At 33.2% G+C, this 22,559-nt stretch overlaps 1 protein-coding gene across 20 annotated transcripts in view; it reads left to right on the top strand.

Moving 5' to 3' along the window:
• Window positions 1-22,559, top strand: part of ZC3H13 (zinc finger CCCH-type containing 13) — a 97,224-nt gene that overhangs the window by 5,259 nt on the left and 69,406 nt on the right. For 7 of the 20 annotated variants that reach the window (XM_063650832.1, XM_063650831.1, XM_063650829.1 and 4 more), the window contains 3 exons: window positions 1,720-1,847; window positions 2,172-2,281; window positions 5,262-5,373. The exons of 1 other annotated variant lie outside the window; for it this stretch is intronic. In XM_063650832.1, coding sequence (XP_063506902.1) covers window positions 1,731-1,847; window positions 2,172-2,281; window positions 5,262-5,373 — 339 coding nt within the window. In that variant the 5' untranslated portion in view covers window positions 1,720-1,730. Of the gene's footprint in view, window positions 1-1,719; window positions 1,848-2,171; window positions 2,282-5,261; window positions 5,374-22,559 lie in introns of those variants that run through there. 12 more of the 20 variants (XM_054446682.2, XM_054446681.2, XM_054446675.2 and 9 more) reach the window with 4 other exon arrangements.

Genomic DNA, 22,559 nt, shown 5'->3' with positions numbered 1-22,559 from the left:
TATTATTTCATATTTTCCTTCCTTGATGCACCATCTTTTATTTATCAAATGTTGTTCTTAGTCTTTGGATTATTTTAAAAATGTGACCCGAAATACCTCATTGAACCAAACACTGTTTATAATTTTTTATTGCTGTTTCAATTAGGTACTACCACGATTTAATTTCCTTTGAGGTGATATGTCTTTACTTTGAAACCACATTAAAGAACATTTGTGATCTTTATAGAGACTAAATTAAACTTTTTTAGCTGCTGTGGTTCATTCTAGTAACTTTTGGTGATAGATAAGATTTCAACTAATATTTCGTTTGTATAAAGCGGGATATAGTATGGTGTTTTTTTTCCTTTCCCTTATGAGGCAGTTTCTACCCTCTTCCCACAGTAGTGTATGCTCTGGATTGTTTCTTGGTCTAGAATTTAATATTGTTTTCTAATGTCATAATATACTGTCATTATCTGATACTTGCATCTCTAGTTGAATTACCCAGTTGTGTCATTGGATTAGATTTTTACTATAGTTTCAGTTTTTGACTGTTTATATATATATATATATATATATATATATATATATTTTTTTTTTTTTTTTTTTTTGAGATGGAGTCTTGCTCTGTCGCCCAGGCTGGAGTGCAGTGGTGTGATCTCGGCTCACTGCAAGCTCTGCCTCCTGGGTTCATGCTATTCTCCTGCCTCAGCCTCCTGAGTAGCTGGGAGTACAGGCGCCCGCCACCATGCCCAGCTAATTTTTTTTTGTATTTTTAGTAGAGACGGAATTTCGCCATGTTAGCCAGGATGGTCTCGATCTCCTGACCTCATGATCTGCCCGCCTCGGCCTCCCAAAGTGCTGGGATTACAGGCGCGAGCCACTGTGCCTGGCCCTTAAAAAATATTTTTATGTTTACATCAAATCTGACAGAGCTTAAACGTAAAATAAAATAAAAATATTTTTACAATTTGTCTTTTTTCTTATTACTAATAATGGTGAAAAAGTCTGTTAATTACTTTTAACACCTTTGAATTTTATGTCAGTGTAGTATAGATTATAGAAACACCTTGACTTTTTCTAGTTCTACAATCTATCCTGTTTTGAAAGTTGTTTCTATCAACATTGAGTTTTGTTTTGGTGTTACTGGAAAATAAATATGCTTGATCAGATTGTTTTGACTTCTGTAAGGCAAAGAAAATACCAAAATATCATTCATTTTTCTCAACCTGATTTTTGGAACATAACTACTGTTGTCCCTTAAACTTATGAAACATAATTTCTGCTATGAAAATTTTCACCCAATTTTATTTTTCCATTTTCTTTAGCATAACTCTTTTTCAGTTAACCAGTTGATGGTTAACAACTTTGAGTTACTAAATTTTGAAGCAATTTTTGTAAGTAACTTTTATAAAGTAAACATTTTGTACTATATCTTCTGAGGTTGATTGTACTATGAAAACTTCACTGTGTGAGTAGGATCATATTCGTTCACTCTGCAGAAGAGGTACAATTCTAGCCAACAGATCTCACAGCTGTTATAAATTCACCAGTAAGGCATGTGTTAGAAGATACTATCTCTGTTTACCTGTGACCTCTCGTATGCTTTTTTTTTTTTTAATATCCCAAGGAAAATCTCCTGTAATTTTACACTGTTACCTATAGTTTTATCTACTTGTAAGCTGTGGGCTCATTTAAAACTGAAGAATTTTACAGTTTTGCCTCTTTTTTTTTGGTTAGAGTAGTACAAAATGTCAAAAATTAGAAGGAAGGTCACAGTGGAAAATACCAAGACCATATCTGATAGCACATCCCGAAGACCCAGTGTATTTGAGAGGCTTGGACCCAGCACTGGCAGTACAGCAGAGGTGAGTTGTCACTAGTATAGTCACAGGGGTTCTCTTAGAATTCTATTATTGAAATGCTTATTTGTATCATAAAGGTGAACAGGTTGTTTTATTGTAGGAATGTTTGTTCAGTAAATTTTTTAAAGTGTGTTTTATAAAAAGAAGTGAAAGGGTGATAAGGTTTATGGGTTTTTCCATATTTTTTTCCTGAAGTTTTTATTATTTGGGGAGTAATATATCACAGGTTAGCTGGAATTTTGGTAGCATTTGTTTTAATTTTGTCCCGCTAGCATTTTTTTTTCCAGAAATAAATATGAAATTTACATAGTAATATCTGTCTCTTAGACACAGTGCCGTAACTGGCTGAAGACTGGCAACTGCCTCTATGGAAACACATGTAGATTCGTACATGGCCCTTCACCTCGTGGTAAAGGTTATAGCAGCAATTATAGAAGGTAAACTGAGAACTTTGAATTGTTCATGTACTATTAGAAGATGGCTTTTGTAATTTATCTAGTATAAAAATCTGAAATACAACCATATATTTGGTCAGATTTTCTATATTGGTGGTAGTCTTACCAGTAATCGAAGATTGACAAGATCTTTTTGTTATTATTTTCAAGATTAATAAAATGTTTGCTTTCAAATTAACTTATTTGTTCATTATTTATTTGTTTTGACAGTAGATCTTTTTGTAATATGTGTATGGCTTACTTTTTTCCCTCTAATTATGTATTGCTGCTTAAGACAGCAGAATTCCATGGTGTCTGAATTTCTTTTTAGTGAGGCTATTTTTAACTCTTAAAATAGTAAAATTCAAATAGGGTATAATTTTAGCTGTTTAAGATGTTCTGAATTCAAATTTTGTACAAATTCTATAGGTTAAAATGCATTTGCCAAATCCCTTATCACAGTATGTTAATGAAAATATGTATTTATATGTGGATGAATGTGCTCCATATTTCAAACATCGTTTTGCCTTTAATAAAGGCTTGGCTTAATAAGCTTGCTTAATAAAGATCTTTTATTTTTCTTTTGGTTCCCTCATGATGATTATTTTATGGTGTTTAAAGATGTGACATAGGCCGGGCGCGGTGGCTCACGTCTGTAATCCCAGCACTTTGGGAGGCCGAGGCGGGCGGATCACGAGGTCAGGAGATCGAGACCATCCTGGCTAACACGGTGAAACCCCGTCCCTACTAAAAATACAAAAAATTAGCCGGGCGTGGTGGCGGGCGCCTGTAGTCCCAGCTACTCGGGAGGCTGAGGCAGGAGAATGGCGTGAACTCCGGCGGGCGGAGCCTGCAGTGAGCCAAGATCACGCCACTGCACTCCAGCCTGGGCGACAGAGCAAGACTCCGTCTCAAAAAAAAAAAAAAAAAGGTATGACATAAAGTTTGTCACAAAAACAGTTTTAACTTGATTGGTAAACAGATAATTTACCTAGATCCAAAATTGGTTATGCTGATTGTTTTGGCTATAGCATAGCAACACTGTAAAAACTAAATGTTAGCAATTGGAATTTTTTTTTTTTAGTTGGATTTTTTTTTGGGGTAGTGTATGGGTAGATTTTGTTTAGGAGAATTTAAAATTCAAGCCCTCAACATTAACCAACTTCCTTTTCACGTAAACATTGTATGTTTTAGTTTATTTGTGATTCTGAATACTGTTTTATTTCTATTTAGATTGTCATTTGTCACTTCCGTTAATGTGGGAAAATTAGTGTTTATTGTATATGTGTGTTTACTTGTATATATATACACGTAGATACATACCTGGTAAAACTATTTCAATAATTTTAATGTTTTGCTTTATTAATACTATACTTTTGATACATTTTAAAATTTATCTTTGAAATTTATTAGCTGACTCCATTTTTATTCAAGAAATCATTTTGAGAAAAACGGTCAGAGAAATTTGTCTAAAATGGGAAAAAGTAATGTCATTACTAGACTTAGAATAAAGGATATTTATTATAATTTTGCTATTTGGTGTGTGTTTTTCCATCTGATAACTTTGTATTTGTGCATTTTTTTTGTCGGGAGGAAAAACATAGTTCATAATGCGAGTCAAAGATGAGAAGAAAAGCAATGTATTTTACAAAATGCTTATTTATATGTTTATATACAAGACTTTTATGTAATTAATTGAGAATTTGCTGTGTGTAAAACATTCATTCTGTTGGGTGCTGTTTAGGATAGAAACAAGTTCATACTAAACTGTTTTATTATATAAAGGAAACCAGGGCACATAGGATTTACATGTACATCATAATTATAATTTAGGGCACTTAAGTACTGGTTCTTAGTAAGAGATTCCAGTTTCAAGTTTAGCTTTAACTGTTAAAACATTTAATATAAATCTATTACATGTGCATGTAAACATTAATGAGATCCTTTAAAGTGAATTAACTCAAATTATTTCTTTACTAACCTTATGATTTATATTCATAAAATCAAGGAATTGATTTGATTGCTCAATGACTGCTTGAAATAGATGTGAATATTTATATGATTTGTTTATATCTTTCTTATATATAGTACTTTTTGGTAGTCAAAGAGGAACAGAGCATTCCTTAACTTCTTTTGCCCTGTTTTAAAGGTGTTCTAGAAATAGTCTTTAAAGGCAGTGTGTTTTCTATCTCTCCTTTGTTTTTTCCCACTGATAGTGAAAATAATTGCATAGCCATATAATGTCAGATTTCTAGTATAAATAATAAAGCCTTACCACTGTTGAGTATAAATATGTATTTTTCCTTTAGTTAAAAAATTTACAGCAGAATATGAAAATCACTGTTGTAAAATTGCCTTGAATCCTTTATCTTTATTCTGAAATAATTTAAAATTTAAGATAAATTTTAAAGCTCCTATATTTGCTTTGATTCTTACTTAAGGTACATAAAATATTTTCTCAGTTGTTGATGTTGCATCCAACCACAGGCATGTGTATACAAGAAACTTATTTCTTGTAATATCTTCTTATATCTTTCATGTATAGATGATAATGCTGCTACCTCTAGATTAATTTTGCAACTTTGTAGTTTAAAACTTTGTGTTACTACTACATTTTGCTCCCACATGTAACTAATGTATTTATATGATTAATAGGAAAACAAGTCAAGCTATTAGTTCCTTTTTCTCAGTTCACATGTAATTTCTTATTCACATCACCAGTACCTGCCACTTCATGGAATTTAACGTATACATTTTGATTGTTGTTGGGAGAAAAACTGTAAGTGTTGCTCGTGTTTTGCATATTAATATTTAAGGTGAAATTTTTCAGAAATTTAGGAGTCAAGGTCAGTTAGAAAAAGTGTATTGAGATTTGTGAGGTTATTTCTGTAAATACATTCTTATAAAATGTTATTAATATATAAATATAGATTTTTGTTGTTTTGTTTCGTTTTTTGTTTTGTTTCTGTGTTTTGGTTCAAAGGTCACCAGAAAGACCTACAGGGGATCTTAGAGAAAGAATGAAGAACAAGCGCCAAGATGTGGACACTGAGCCCCAGAAACGAAATACAGAGGAGTCATCCTCACCTGTTAGGGTAGGATTGAATTTCCCAAAACAAAGTTAAACTTCAGTAGTGATTTGTTAATTTAAGTTTCATTTTAAATATTATTTGTGTGCTAAATATATGGTAAATGTGTAATACGGCATTATAATGTTCTATATGGATAATGTAATTTAGAGGGAAAGAGTCCCCTGAGAAAACTCTGATTGGTTCAGTTCTTTATGATAGTTAAGATGAAAGGGATTAGTAGGCAGAACTCAAGCTGAACTTAGTGGGGATTTTGTGCCTTGACGAGGATCATGAGTATCTTTAAGTTTTCAGAATTCAGCCAGTCATCACATCTGCTTCCAAGAAAGATTGAAGTGGCTTGCAGTAGAACACTTACAAACTAAAACAATGAAAGCAAAACACATAGGTTTAACAAACTGAACTAGAAAGTTGAGGTAAAAGAAAGCACATATGACCACAAATTTTAGCTGTGAATTTGTTGGCAGTGAAGCCAAGAGAAATAAAATTTATAATGTAGTTCATTGAATAAAAGAAAACAAGTGTTTGTCAGGAATGGAAATCTTTCTGAGAGCTAATTTTTTTCTAGAAATTTATCATACCATATTTCACATACCATACAGTTCACTCATTAAAAGTGTTATGCCTCAGTGGTTTTTAGTATATTATTAGAGTTGTGAAACCATCACCACAGTCAATTTTAGAATATTTTCATTGCTCCGTAAAGAAACCCCAAACTTTTCAGCAGTCACCCTCCTAGCCACCAGCCCTAGGCAACCACTAAATCCTTCTCTCTCTAGAGATTTGCCTATATATTTCATATAAATGGAATAATAAAACATGATTTTTTGTGACTAGCTTTTTTCACTTAGCATAGTTTTTCAAGGTTCATGAAAGAGTATGGGATGCATCAGTATTTTATTTCTTATTTTTGTCAGATAATATTACATTGTATTGATAATATCACATTTTGTTTATCCACTCATCAGTGATGGATATGTGGGCTTTTTCAACTTTTTGACTCTTGTGTATAATGCTGCTATGAACATTTATGTACAAGTTTTTATATGGATATGTTTTTATTTCTATTGGGTTTATATTGAGGAGTGGAATTGACAAGTTCTACGGTAACTGTGTGTTTAACCTTTTAATGAACTGCTAGACTTTCATTAAGTGGCTGTATCATTTCACATTGTTGACAGCATATGAAAGTTCTAGTTTCTGCACATCATCACCAACACTTTTGTTATCTAACTTTTTTATTATAGCCATCCTGGTGGGTGTGAAATGATGATCTAACTGTGGTTTTGATTTGCATGTTGGATTCTAATGATGTTGAGCATCTTCTTGTGTACTTATTGGCCATTTGTATATTTTCTTTGGAGATTCTTTTTCCCATTTTAAAAATTGGGTTGTCTTTTTATTATTGAGTTATAAGTGTTCTCTTTATTTTGGATACAAGTCCCTTATCATATATGTAACTTGCAGATCTTTTCTCCCATTCTGTGTGTTGTCATCACATTCTTGATGGTGTCCTTTAAAGCATACACATTTTTAATTTGATGAAATCTGACTTACCTGTTCTTGTTTTTTTTGTTATTATTGTTGCTTGTTTGTGCTTTTGGTGTCATCTAAGAAACTATTGTTTAGTCCAGGGTCACAAAGATTTACATCTATGTTTTCTTTGAAGCATTTTATGGTTTTAGCTCTTATATTTAAGTCTTTGATACATTTTGAGCTAATTTTTATTTATGATGTGGTAAAGGTTCAGCCTTATTCTTTTGCATGTGGATATCCAGTTGTCCTCTATTATAGTCTTTTTATGGAAGTTACTGAATTGTATAAGCAACAACTTCCTTGATCACTTAAGGTATGTAGAAGTTTTCTGCAGCTCTTTTTGACCCATGGTAAAAAAGTATTATAATTTGTGAAACTTATTTCTTATAATACAGTTTTAAGTATTTAGTTTTCTAAGTCTAATGTTACACAGTGATACAGTCTTAAAAATCTTAAATAGTTCTCAGCTGTAGGTTTTTATCAAAATTCCTTTTGAGGGAAGATCTTTTTCGAAATACACATGCCAATATTCCACCCCTAATCTACTGAATCAGAATTTCTGGGTTGGGGCTAAGCATGTGTATTACATTTTGAAATAACCTATTGATTCAGAATAACAGATGCCTCAGCGGTCTGCTGGTAAATGTACTGCTACTCTGAAAAGAAGAAAGCCATGCTTTCCAGGGTTTGCCAGTTCTTTTATGTAAATACTCCCACCATGGTCAGTTTCAGGCTTTCAAAGACGTCACTGATAGATGCATAGTTGGGAAGAGATGCTAAGTGACATTGTATACAGTGTTCCCATTATGTATATTATAAACAGACACACAAAAAATGTAAATAACCTCAGGAGTAAAATTTACTATGAGTTCTGAGTAATTATTACCTTTGTTTTTAATAGTTTATTTGTTTAATCATGGCTGTGTTTAACAGTGGCTTCCAGAATTCCTAAAAATTTAAGTCAGCTCTTATGAGTCAGTACAGACTGACTCTAGCATACTACTAGATGAATTGTTATTAGTATAAGGAGCAAACATTTGGAATCCATATTTAGAGCATATTACTTTAGGAATTGTTAAACTCTTCTTCTTGTCTCCTTATCCGTAAAATGGAAATGCCGGCTGTCCATGTTGCTGTGAAGAATATACATGTAAATGATTTACTATTCCATGATGACATGTGCGTAATAAATGGTATATACTGGTATTGAAATGGCGCTAGCTTTTTCTAATATAAATTGTCTTTAGGCTCTTATAGAAGATGAACATCAGCCTTGGAGGTTTAGGTTGTTGACAGATAACTGGATGTAAGTGTGTTGTTTATCATAAAGGTTTTTATGTACATCAAATAAAGTTAGTACAGTGCCCTCAAAGACACTGAGCATCGTGTATACCTAAGGGATAGAGTTACAAATTTCAACAGTGATCAGGTTTTAGGTAATACACTATCTAAACTTAAACAGAACTGTTAATAACCTGGGACACCAGGATATTAATTATTATTTATTAGTATTCTTTTGAGACGGAGTCTCACCCTGTCTCCCAGACTGGAGTGGAATGGCGTGATCTCTGCTCACTGCAACCTCTGCCTCCTAGGTTCAAGTGATTCTCCAGCCCCAGCCTCCCAAGTAGCTGAGATTACAGGTGCGCGCCGCCACACCTGGCTAATTTTTTGTATCTTTAGTAGAGACGGGGTTTCACCATGTCGGGCAGGTTGGTCTTGAACTCCTGACCTTGTGATCCACTGCCTCAGCCTCCCAAAGTTCTGGGATTACAGGCATGAGCCACCGGCGCAGTATTAATTATTTTTAGTGTTGTATTTGACAGGTAACAGATACTGATCATTTTTATGGTGCATTCCTGCTGCAACACGTGACTGCTGATCTTCATGTAATGAATTTCTGTAGGAAGATCAGGCCTATGTTAGGTAAGGGCAACTGTAGAATAGATTACATAGGCATAGCTAAGATGGAATGGGTGTGATTTTCAGCAAATTAGCTGTAATTCTTCCTTTTCTCTGTCACTGATGTCAACTCCAGTGTGTTTGAATTATGAGGTTGATAACCCCTGATCTTGTGGTCATCAAATTCATAAATGGATAACTTGTAATTCTGTAGCATGTGATAGTGTGTCAGAAAGATATCAGCAAAATGCACAATGGAGAGAGTAAGTAATTACCTGGAGAACCAGGGAACGCTTCAGGGAAAATGACACTTGGACTGGTGTTGAAGGATCGACGGGGTGTCAGAGGGGAGGGAAGAAGAGAAAACCAACACAAGAACTGTAAGGAGTTTTAAAGGACTAATGTGTTTGAGAAACTTGTGAAGCTGTGTGCCTAGGTTATAAAAATGATAACATGTAGACGTGAGATGAAGGCTGAAGTAGATTAGGACCAGATTATCAGTGGTCTTGTGTGCCAAACTCACAGTTTAGCAATAGAGAAAAGAGACATGCTGAGATCTGTCTTGGTCACCAAGACAGAACTAGTAAGTTCACTTACTGAATTAATGGAAAGTGGTTCTGATATGCAGCCATGATTGAGAACCCCCGCTGATCTAAGGTCTGTGCTGTCAAATGTGGGTAGTCTGAATTGAAGTGTGCTGTAAATATAAAATACATAGTGAATTTCAGAGACTTAGTATGAAAAGAAAGTAAAATATCTCAAATTTTAAAATGTAGGTTATATGTTGAGAGGACAATGATTTTGGATATGCTGGGTTAAATAATGTTATCAATATTTTAATTTTACCTTTATCTTTTTTCTTTTTAATGTTACAACAAGGAATTGTAAAATTACTTAAGTGTTTGCATCATGTTTCTGTTGGAAAGGGCTGGTCTAGGTGATGTGACTCAGACTTAATACAGTGGAACTGAAAAGTGAGAGGCTTATTTGAGGTAGTCAGTAGGAAATAGTTGCATTTAATCAATAGAGGTTTTCAGATTAAAATGGAATTGTATTTTCATTTTGTATGACAGAGACTTGTTATTTTATGGAATTTGAGCACAAAAGATAAATTAGATTTGAAAGCAAAATTAGACCCCTAAATATAGTCAGGAAGAATATTCAAGCATTTATTGATGACAGAGACATACAGGTGCTGTAGGGCATCCTTATCTCTTAGTAGAAGCTTTGTGGCTTCATTCAAGAAAGAATTAGATAATTCGTCACTGTGGGAAGATACCTAATTTAGGAGTTAGAGGTGCCCTATGAGTATTGCTTACCTAAGTCTTACGTCAGAGCAAATTGGCAAGAGCAGTGATCTAAGTTTATTTTTCTTTATTGATCTTTGTTTTTATTTTCATTTTTTTTATTGTGGTAAAATACATATAAAATTTACTATTTTAACAATTTTTTGATGCACAGTTTATTGGCATTAAGTGCGTTTACACTGTTTTGCAACTGATACCACCATTCATTTCCAGAACTTTTTCATGATCTTTGTTTTTAAAGTGTTAAGTTTTTTGTTGTTGTTTATTCGTCCTCATATACAATATTAAAACAATTGGGATAGCTGAGTGTGGTGGCTCACGCCTGTAATTCTAACACTTTGGGAGGCTGAGATGGGCAGATCACTTGAGGCCAGGAGTTGGAGACCAAACTGGCCAACATGGCGAAACCCCGTCTCTACTAAAAATGCAAAAATTAGCCAGGTGTGGTGACTCATGCCTATAATCCCAGCTACTCGGGAGGCTGAGGCAGGAGAATTACTTGAGCCTGGGAGGCGGAGGTTGCAGTGAGCTGAGATCATGCTAGCCTGGACAACAGAGTAAGACTGTCTCAAACAAAACAAAACAAAACAAAAACAACAATTGGAATAATATTTTAACTGATGTTAATTTTCTAAATGTTAATTATTTCAACTGGTTAAATACTTTTTCTTAACCTGTTATTTTAATAACTTTTTCTGGTTCCTGAAAAAGTAATTTTTAGAGGTTTTGTTTTTTTTTCTTTTCCACCTCGAGGTTTTTCTTTTGAGACTTCACAATGTTGTTCTCTTTCCCTTGTCCACTGTTTTTTCAAAGGACCATTTCTGTCATTTGTTTGTTTCCTACCCCACCCCAACCTAATTGCTTACCTTCAAACAGATCATTTGTTTAGACTTGATATTTGTCCTGAATTTATTTAAGATGACTACACTCAAATTACTTTTTCAATTCTCAGTCTATAGGTGGATCTCAAGTTGATTATCCAACTTTAAACCTATTCCAAGTGTCTTATACTGAATTGAAAATGTATTTCTAGTATGAAGTTTACTGTCTCTGGAAACTGTACCTCCTAGAATGCCCATGCAATTATTAGTTTTGTTTCACAGTTGCCTCCTCAGTTTTCTTACTGCCCCCCGACATCCCCTATCTTGTTCTTTTTTTTTTTTTTTTTCTTGACATGGAGTCTTTCTCTCCCTCCCTAGCTAAAGTGCAGTGATGCAAACATGATTCACTGCAGCCTCCACCTCCCAGGTTCAAACAGTCCTCCTGCCTCAGCCTCCAGAAATGTTGGGATTACAGTCATGAGCCACTGCACTTGGCTTTACCTTGTTCTTTTTCTGCATCTTGATATTTCTGGCTAGATGAGAAAAAAAAATGGCACTGACTCTAGGGGAAGGGATAATACTGTAGCTGTTAGAATTAGCAGGACTCCTGCAGTGGAGGACTTTTAAGTTAGAAGGCCTTAACATTGTTACTAACTATATCTTGAGTAAGTCTCTTGACTTTGTCTTTTAACTTGTAGGATAGATATACCTGCCCCAGTTTATCACAAGTTATGGTGAGAACCAAGTGAAGAAGTACGTATAAAATTCTTTGGAAATAATAAAACATAGTTTAAATGCAAAATAGAAATAGTAGAAAGTCACCAAAGTAAAAATTTAGGAAGCTGATCACTGTAGGGGTGAATAGATCAAATGACTGTTGTTTGTTTATTTCAAAAGAAAAGGCTTAGAAGGATAAGAGTATAAGTAGAGATACAGTGTATCTACCACCTGGTAGAAATTTGGTAATGAATATGTAGTACGGAGATAATTATGGTGATTTTCCAACATAGCTATATATTTTCATTTTATATGGAAAAAACTTTTAAGTTTTAGCCTAGTATGACCTGCAAATGTATTCTTTGATAGCATTAAGAGTTGTTCCAGTTGCTATTCCTTGACGTAAAACAACCATTTATGATGTGCTCAAATTCTGTCAGTAATTCAGAAAGGGCACAGCAGGTATGTCTTTTCTCTTGATCTCTGGGCCTCAGTTAATGTACTGGAAGCACGTAGGCTGGAATCACTTGAAGGTTTATTCGCTCACCTGTCTGGCAGACGATGCCGGCTGTCAGCTAGAGGCCTCTGTTTGTCTCTATGTTGTCTCTTCACTTGGATAGCTTGGGCTTCCTCACGGCCTGATAACTGAATTCCAAGGGTTAGTATTCTGAGACACATGCACACTGGCACACACAGCAAGGGAATGAGCATGTGCATGTGCCCTGGTTTCTTTTATTGTAGAATGGTATTAGTAACCAAAACCTGGACGTTAGCTGTGTTTGTGCTACTGGGGTATTGTTTCTTTTAGGACCTCTCAGCTAGCAGAGCAAATAAATATATGCGTGTATACTAACTGGTATATATAAATATTTCTAGTGACCATCTGTTATCTGTATTAAGCTAACCATGAGTTTTTACTGATTTCTCTAACTGTAATCCATTTCCACTATTAGTATTTTTATGCCCAGATGTCCCTTCCTTAGCTTGTGGGTGATCTTTGTATTGGATCCTGAGCCTTTTTTTAAATTTACCTTATTGAAATATAATTTTCAAACATTGAAATGCACCCATTTTAAGTATACAGTTTGAGTCTTGGCAGATGTGCCACCTGTGTAACTACCACCACAATCAAGATACAGAACATATCTGTCAACCCAAAACATATCTTCATGCCTTTTTCTTGTCAGTCGCCTCCCAAACTCAGTCCTGATAACCTCTGTTCTGTCACTGTAATGGAATCATATATATTCCCATGTCTTGATTCTTTCAGCATAGTACTTTCCAAATTCAGCCACATTGTTGCATATGTCAGTAGTTCATTCCTTTTATTGCTGATTCATGTTCTATTAGATGGATATATCAAAATTTGTTTAGCCATTCTCCAGTGGATGGACATTTGGGTTGTTTCTAGTTTTCAGCTATTATGAATAAAGCTGCTATCAACATGTGTATATATGTTCTTGTGTGAAAAAGTTTTCTTTTGGTAAATATCTAGGGGTAGAACTGTGTCTTACGTATATTTTTAACTTTATAAGAAACTGCTGAACAGTTTTCTGAAGTGGTTGTTCCATTTTGCATCTCCACCTACACTGAATAAGTTTCTCTCTGTATTCTTACCAATGCTTGGCATTGTTGGTCTTTTTCATGTTATCCCTTCTAGTGGGTATATAGTAGTTTTAATTTTCATTTCTTGATGGTTAGTGATGTTGAACATCTTTTCATATGTTTATTGGCTATTTTTGATCTTATGTATATCTTTTATTGGCTAATTGTTTGTTAACATCTTTTGCTCATAAATTAGGCTCTTTGTCTTATTACCAATTTGTAATATTCTGTTTACCAATCCTTTGTGAGATATATGTGTTGCAAATATGTTTTCCCAGTGTGCAGCCTGCCTTTTTATTTTTTTTTGTGGTCTTTCAAAATGTCTTTCAACTTGAATGAAGTCCAGTTATATCATGTTGTTTTGACACCACTTTAGTAATCCTCTGTAGTTTCTTTGTTTCTATGAAGATCACGTATTCCCAGCACATTGTGTATTTCATACTGTGTGTGTGGAATCAGCCATTTTCCTCAAAAAACTTGGTTCCTTTTGCTGAGAGTACTTGAAAGCTTTTACCACTAGATTAGTAATTGTCTTTGGGGCTTTTCATTAGGTATGCTTAGGAAATTCATATAGATCTTCTCTTTAAAAACAAACAAACATGAATTCAAATAATTCAGATTTGGACTGCAGGACTTCTACTTAACTTTGATTTTTTTAGTTGTATGATTTTTCTCTTCTGCTGAAAATTTTGGTCCTTGTTGACATTGTTCATTTGCTTGACCTTACGTTACATTGAATAGTTTCAGAATAACAACTATATTATTTCTAATAGTGTTATACTGAGCTGAATTTAAGGTTTCTATATAGTTCTTAAGACATATCCTATTAGGATAATATTGTTAAATCTGTCTATTAGGAATATATAGTCAAATTCATATATTTTAAGTTACTTGAAACAGGTCTTCTCTATGTGGTTAAACCACCAAATTGATACTTAGTTGGGTTAACCGAAATAATCAGATAATTAAAACTAATTTTGAAGTTTTTAGATTTCTTTTTTCTTTCATTTTTTAATTACATAAAACGTTTACATGATTTTAAAACTAAATTTACAAAACAGTTTTACATTCAGAAAAGTCTAACTTCTGTCCCATGATTGCTGTACCCTTTTCCCTATAGGTAACCATATTTATTTAGTTTTTGGGTAATCCTGCTGTTTTAATACACACATATAATATATATATTTAATATTTACATATATATGCACACACAAATTAGTGTATATATAATCATCTTTTTTCTTTTTCTTAGATAAAAGGTAGCATTACTATATACATTTTTCTTCCCCTTGCTTTTTTAACTTAACACCGTACCAGAGATTGTTCTATAGCAGTATGCAAAGCTGTATCTTAAGCTTTTTTATAGTTACATAGTATTTCACTGTGTGATTGTGTGGTACATTATTCAACCAGTCTTCTATTAGTGGAGATTTTAGGTTATTTCAGTGTTGCCACTAAAAGTAGAGCTACAGGGAATGTATGCAATTGTTATTTTGTATTTTTGTGTCTGTGTCTTAGGGAAATATAAATCTCTAGAAATGGGATTTCTGTGTCAAAGGGTAAATGCCTACCTAATCTTACTACATAATGACATTTGCATTGTTGCCAGCAGCACACAGAGCCAACTTACTTCATCTTTGCTTTGTTAGTATGTGTTTTCGAACTTGTCTTTTTGCCAATTTCATAAAAATATTATTTCATCATAGTTTTAATTATGTTTCTCTTGTGAGTGAGGTTGTGCATCTTCATGTATTTACAGGTAATTTACTGTATCCCCTACCCATTTTCTCTCTCTGTGTTTTTTTTTTTTTTTTTGGTCTTTTTCTTCTCTGTTTTAAAAATTCTGTATTTTAGGGAAAATCTTTTACTTAAGATATCAAGTACAGATAATTTTACTTGTCACTTTTCTGGTTTTAGAAAAACACTATGTTTTCTACAGTTTTAGGATCACAGCAAAAGTTAATGGTAAATACAGAGATTTCCCATAACACTTCCTCCCCCAGCATATGCAGGACTTGCACCACTATCAGTGTCTCACACTAGTGGTGCATTTGTTGCGATCAGTGACCTTACACTGACACATTATTATTACTCATAGTCCCTAGTGTAAAGTGTGGCTATTCTGTTTATTTGTCCATTGACCTACCAAAGGACATGTTGGTTGCTTCCAAGTTTTGGCAATTATGAATACAGCTGCTATAAACATCTGTGTGCAGATTTTTGTGTGGACATATGTTTTCAACTTCTTGGGGTAAATAGGAGTGTAATTAATGGATCGTATGGTAAGAATATGTTTAGTTTTGTAAAAAACTGCCAACTGTCTTCTAAAGTGTCTATATCATTTTGTATTTCCACCAGCAATGAATGAGTTTCTGTTGCTCCACATCCTGTCAGCATTTATTGTTGTCGGTGAATTGAATTTTGACTATTCAGATAGGTGTGTAGTGGTATCTCTTTGTGGTTTTACTTTGAATTTCCTTATTAGATAAGCTATACTTATTTGCCATCTGTATATCTTTGGTGAGATTGTTCAGGTCTTTTGCCCATTTTTAAAAACAGGTTGTTTTCTTATTATTCAATTTTAAGAGTTCCTTTTATGTTTTTGGTAACAGTCCTTATTGAATATGTCTTCTGAGCTTATTTTTCCCAGTCTATGGCTTGTCTTATTATTTTGATGGTTTTTTTTTATAGAGTAGAAGCTTTTAATTTTAATGAAGTCCAGTTATCAGTTATTTCTTTCATAAATTATAGTTTGATGATGTGTCTAAGATGTCATTGCCATACCCAAGGTCATCTAGATATTCTCTTATGTTACTTTCTAGGAGCTTTATTTTTTTTTTGTCTTATGTTAAGATCTATGATCCATTTTAAGTTAATTTTTGTGAAGGCTGTGAGGTCTATGTCTAGATTCTTTTTTTTGTTTGTTTTTGTTTTTTTGTTGTTGTTGTTGTTTTCTCTTTTTTTGCATTTGGTTGTCCAGTTGTTTCAGCATGGTTTGTTGAAAAGACTATCCTTTTTTCATTGAATTGGTTTTGCTTCTTTGTTAAAGATCAGTTGACTTTATTTGTGGGAGCCTATTTCTGGGCTCTTATTATTTTCCACTGATGTATTTGTCATTTCTTTTGCCTGTCCCACACTGACTTGATTGCTATAGCTTTATAGGAAGTCTTGAAGTCAGGTAGCGTCAGTCTCATGACTTTGTTCTTCAGTATTGTGTTAGCTATTCTGGTATTGTGTTGGCTATTCTGGGTCTCCATATAGAATCAGTATGTCAGTATCTACAAAGTAACTTGTGGGGTTTTTTGGTGGGGATTACATTTAATCTATTAATTTGGGAAGAACTGACATCTTGACAGATATGTAGTCTTCTGTCCAAGAGCATGGAATAACTTCACTTATTTAGCTCTTTGATTTCTTTAATCAATTTTGTTATTTTCCTCATATATGTCTTATACATATTTTGCTAGATTTATCCTTAAGTATTTCATTTTTTTGTATACTGATGAAAATGGTATTGTGTTTTAATTTTAAATTCCACTTACTGTTGTATATAGGAAAGTGATTGACTTTTACGTATATTAGCCTTGTATTATGCAACCTGAACTAATCTATTTGTCAGTTCTTTTGCCCACCCACAGTCTTGATTGCTATAGCTTTATAGGAAGTCTTGAAGTTCTTGAACTTTATAGGAAGATCTTGAAAAAAGAACTAATTCCTGAAGTTCTTCTGTTAGTTCTTTCAGAATTTCTACATAGACAATCATGTCTTCTGCAGACACTTTTGTTCTTCTTAATAATCTGTATTCTTTTTATTTCCTTTTCTTGTCTTATTGCATTAGATAGAAATTTCAGTATGATGAAAAGGAATAGTGAGAGGGAACATCCTTGCCTTGTTTCTCATGTTAGCAGGAAGACTTCTCACTTTTCACCATTAGGTATGACGTTAGCCGTAGGGTTTTTCGTAGATGATCTTTATCAAGTTGAGGAAATTCGCCTCTGTTTCTAATTTACCAAGAGTTTTTATTATGTCTGAGTGTTGGACTTTATCAAATGCTTTTCCTATAGCTATTGATGTAATCATGTGAGTTTTCTTTGTTAGTCTCTTGATGTGGTGGGTTAGATTAATTGATTTTTGAATGTTGAACCAGCCTTGCATACCTAGGATAAATTCTTCTTGGTTGTGGTATATACATTGTGGGATTTGATTTGCTAATTTTGATTAAGTTTGACTTTTAAAATTATATCTAATTTGCATAACATGTTATGATACAAATATACATAGTGAAATGATACCTTCAGTCAAGCAGATTTCCATATCCATCATTTTATATAGTTACTTTTTGATTTGCTAATATTTTTGATACAGATTTTTGCTATTATTCATGAGAGATATTGGTCTTTAGTTTTTTTGTAATATCTTTGTCTGGTTTCAGAATTAGGATAATGTGACCTCATAGACTGAGTTAAGAAGTAGTCCATCTCTTCTGTCTCTGAAGAGATTATAGAGAATTGGTATAATTTCTTCCAGAAATATTTGGTAGACTTTACCTATAAACCATCTGGTGCTTTCTGTTTTGAAAGGTTATTAATTATTGATTCAATTTTTAAAATAGATATATACCTATTTAAATTGTTTGTTTCTCCTTGTGTGAGTTTTGGCACCTTGTATTTTTCAAGAATTGGCCCATTTCATCTAGGTTGTCAAGTTTGTATTCATGCTTTGTTCATAGTATTCCTTTATCATGTTTTCAATGTTCATGGGATTTGTAGTGAGATCCCTTCCTTTGTTTCTCCTATTGGTAATTTATGTCTTCTCTCTTTTTTTCTTAATTAGCCTGGCTAGAAGCTGATTAATTTTATTTATCTTTTCAAAGAAAACAGCATTTGGTTTTGCTAATTTTTCTCTATTGAATTTCTGTTTTCTATTTCATTGACTTTTTTCATTCTAATTTTTAAGTTTATTTTCTTCTGCTTACTTTGGGTTTAATTTGTTCTTTTTCTTGTTTTCTAAAGTGGAAGCTTAAATTAATGATTTTTGGTTGTCTTTTCTAATATATACATTCAATGCTATAAATATCTCTTTGGGTACAGTGTTTACTGCATCCAACAAGTTGTCATAAGTTATATTTTTATTTTCATTTAGCTTAAAATATTTTAAAATTTCTTTTGCAATTTCTTCTTTGACCGATGTGTTTATTAAAATTGTGTTGTTTAATTTCTAAGCATTTGGGGATTTTCCTATTCTTTCTGTTATGAATTTCTAGTTTAATTTCATTGTGGCTGAAAGCAGACATTGTATGATTTCTTTTACATTTGTTAAGTGTGTTTTATGGCCCAGAATGTGATCTGTCTTGGTGAATGATCTGTATGAGCTTGAGAAGAATGTGTATTTTGCTGTTGTTAGATAAAGCCATCTATAATCAATTATATCAGTTTTGTTGATGGTACTGTTGAGTTCAACTATGTTTTTACTGACTTCCTGCTGAATCTTTCCATTTATGATGGAAGAGTGTGAAATCCTCAACCATAATAGTGAATTTCTCTTTGCAATTTTATCAGTTTTTGCCTCAGGTATTTTGATGCTTTGATGGTAGGGTCATACACATAAGAATTGTTATGTATTTTTGCAGACTGGACGTCTGTATCATTATGCAGTGCTCTCTTTGTCTCTGATAACTTACCTTGCTCTAGAGTCTACTCTGTCTGAAATTAATATACCTACTCATACTCTTTTTTGATTAGTGTTAGCATAGTATACCTTTCTTCATTCCTTTACTTTTAATCTATTAATATATGTGTTTATATGTGGGTTTCTTGTAGACAGCATACCATTGGGTCTTGTTTTTTAATCCACTCTGAGAATATCTATGTTTTAATTGGTGTATTTAGACCATTGATGTTTAAAGTGATTGTTGATGTAGTTGAATTAGTATCTACAATATTTGTTACTGTTTTCTCTTCATTGCCATTGTTCTTTGTTCCTGTTTTTGTTCTCACTTGTTTTGTGCCTTTTTTGGTTTAAAATTTGTGGTTTTAATTGAGCATTTATGTGATTCTTTGTTCATTCTTTTTTAGCATATCAATTATACTTCTTTCTTCTACTTTTTTTGGTGGTTACCCTAGAGTTTACAATGTACATTTACAGCTAATTCAGGTCTGCTTTGAAACAGTACTATACTACTTCATCTATAGTATAGATAATAACAAAATATTCCCAGTTCTTTACTCTGGGATATTTTAAATGCATTTAGATTTTCTGCTCTTTAAAGGATTGGTAAAATTCCCCTGCGAAACCCACTTGGTGTGGTATACTATTTTATGAAGGAGCTTTAACTGACTTTATTTTTTCTTTGAAAAATGATGTAGACTTTTGGTTCTGTTAAAGTCAGTTTTGGCAAATAGTATTTTTCTAGAAATTTTATCCGTTTTTCATCTAAGTTTTCAAACTTGTTTGCATAGAGTTCTGTAAACAAATCTCACCAGACACAGTATCTCACCAGGCACAGTGGCTCATGCCTGTAATCCCGCACTTTGGGAGTCCAAGGCAGGCAGATTGCTTGAGCTCAGAAGTTCAAGATCAGCCTGGGCAACATGGCAAAACTCCCATCTCTACAAAACGTGCAGAAATTAGCCGAGTGTAATGGTGTGTGCCTGTAGTCCCAGCTACCCGGGAGGCTGAGGTGAGAGGGTGGCTTGAGCCCAGGAAGCAGAGGTTGCAGTGAGCCAAGATTGCACCACTGTACTGCAGCCTGGGTAACAGAGCTAGACCCTGTCTCAAAAAATAAAAAAAAAATAAAAACACCTCATAGTTTTATTTTTTCATTTTGCTTTGTTCTTAGAGATACTTTTACTTTGTCATTTAGGATTTTGAATTTGTGCTTTCTCCCTTTTTTCTTGTTTAGGTTAGCCAGTGGTTTATTTTCAGAGAATCAGCTTTTACATTTGTATATTAGTTCCTTCTTTGTGCTTTCTAACATTTATTTCTGCGTCTTTAAATTCCTTCTTTGGTTGCTTATTTTTTTGTTGTTGTTGAATTTGTTGAACATTTGTTTTCAGTTTTATTTATGTTCTTTAATGCTGTAAGTTCTCATCAGATAACTGCTTTAGCTGAATCTCGTGGATCTCATATGTCAAACTATGACAATTATTTTCGGGAAATTCTCCTCTTTAGATTTGGATTCCAGCCATTATCTAAGAATTGTTTAATGGAATGTTTTAAAATTTTCAGGTTGAAGGACATTTTGTTTTTTATGTGTGTATGTGTGTTTTCTTTTGATTTTTAAAAAGTAACTTTCATGTTTTTCTTCATATTTTTGAATTTGATGAGATTTTCTTTGTAGCCTAAGACAGTCACTTTTTCTCAATTTTCCACCCATGCTTTAAAAAAAAGGTATATCTTCTAGTTCTTGGTTTTTAGGTTCTATAAGTGTATATAAAACATCTATTCTTTGGGTATCCTATTTTTTAAGATTCTTCTATATTTGATCTATTTTGGTTTGAGAACATTATGTTAAAGTATCTTAGTAGTAGGTTTCTGTCTCTTTTACTCCATCTCCTATAGTTTCTGCTCTTCACTACTGTATTATTAGGTACATAGATACAGAAGTATTAATAACTGTTTCTTTTTCATTTTAATTCTTTTTGTACTTTTTAGAGATGATGTTATTTTGGTTATTTGTATATTTCTTACTTGTTTTTTCTGAGATGGGCTAATTTAATTTATATGAGCACTTCATAAAAAGAATCTCCAATAATCCTATTTGGGTATTTTTCTTTAGTATAAACGAAATAAACTACAGTTTCATTAAGTGTAGGACTAAATTACTCTCTTTGTTTCTATAATATTGAAAGGATCTGAAACTACAGATCTGTGAATAATTTCAAAATTTCAAAATATTAGGTATATATATTCTAAAACTATATATAGACTGAGCAGGCTGTTGGGCTAACGTTCAGGCCAAAGCACAACAATGAGCCATTTTACTAGATTAATAAAGTTTTTTTTTTTTTTTAGCTTTAATCAGATGTGTCAAATTATAAAGGTTTGAAAACATTAAGGTCGAAACCCTAATCTTTTTAAAATTAATAATAGTTGCTTCACTTGTTAATAATTTTGAGATACCACATGGCAGTAAATGACAGAGAAGAAAAATTGGTATTAACATTAATTCTAGAGCTGCTCAAAGAAAATCCTGGAATTCATTGATAATGTTAGTGTTCTATGAAACTAAGTTTATTTTTAGAGCAATAGGATTTGTAATAGCATTATTCTTTTAAAATAAAATGAGAAGTTAGACCTGATATCGTGGATCACGCCTATAATCCCCGAACTTTGGGAGGCTGAGGTAGGAGGATTGGTTGAGTCCAAGAGTTCAAGACCAGCTTGGGCAACATAGACTCTGTCTCTACAAATAAAAAAATTGTTTTAATTAGCTTGTCATAGTGGTATGTACCAGTAGTTCCAGCTATGGGAGGCTGAGGCAGGAGGATTGCTTGAGCCCAAGAGGTCAAGACTACAGTGAGCTGTGATTGCGCCATGGCTCTTCAGCCTGGATCATAGAACAAGACCCTGTTTCAACTAGATAGATCGATAGATGGGATAGATAGATAAGATCAATAAGATGGGTAGATAGACAGATGACAGGAGAAGAAAACAAAGTTTTATGTAAAACATTGAATGTTTAAAATCCTCTGATGTCAATATAATAAATAGGGAATTATTACTTGAATGATAACTTTAGTAGTGGATAGATTTGTATAGATGTTTATAAGTGAATATTAGTAGCAGATGAGAATGTTACTGACATACAAATAATTGAGTCATTCTTTGACTAAATGTTCTGAGATAATTTTTGTATATTAACTTCAAAGGAAATTTCTCCAAGTAATTGTGGAAAGATGTAAGTAAATCCAATATAAGAGGTGTGATTATATAGGAAGCTCAGAAACTGTTAGGGATAAACATAGAGTTGATTTTAGGCATAGAACGTTAATTGCACTGGTGTAGAATAGGGCGACTTGACCTGACAATAGTTGTCAGCTGAAGAATTTCTCCAGAATTCATCACATAAAGAGAAGTTATGGAAAGTATTGACAAGGTTTAAAAACATGGGGGAAATACTTAGAAAATTCAATATGCATCTAATTGGAAACCCAGAAGAAAAAAAAAGAACGTTGGAGAAGCAACATTTTAAGAAATAGTAGCTCAGAATTTTCCATAATTGGTGAACCATAAATCTGCAGATACAAGATGTGCAGTACATCACAGATAGACTATTATAATGAAACTGCAAAGCATCAGAGAC

This window comes from Pongo pygmaeus, chromosome 14 (genome assembly GCF_028885625.2).
Source record: "Pongo pygmaeus isolate AG05252 chromosome 14, NHGRI_mPonPyg2-v2.0_pri, whole genome shotgun sequence".
NCBI classification, from domain to species: domain Eukaryota; kingdom Metazoa; phylum Chordata; class Mammalia; order Primates; family Hominidae; genus Pongo; species Pongo pygmaeus.
This window is presented reverse-complemented; position numbering and strand designations above follow the sequence as displayed.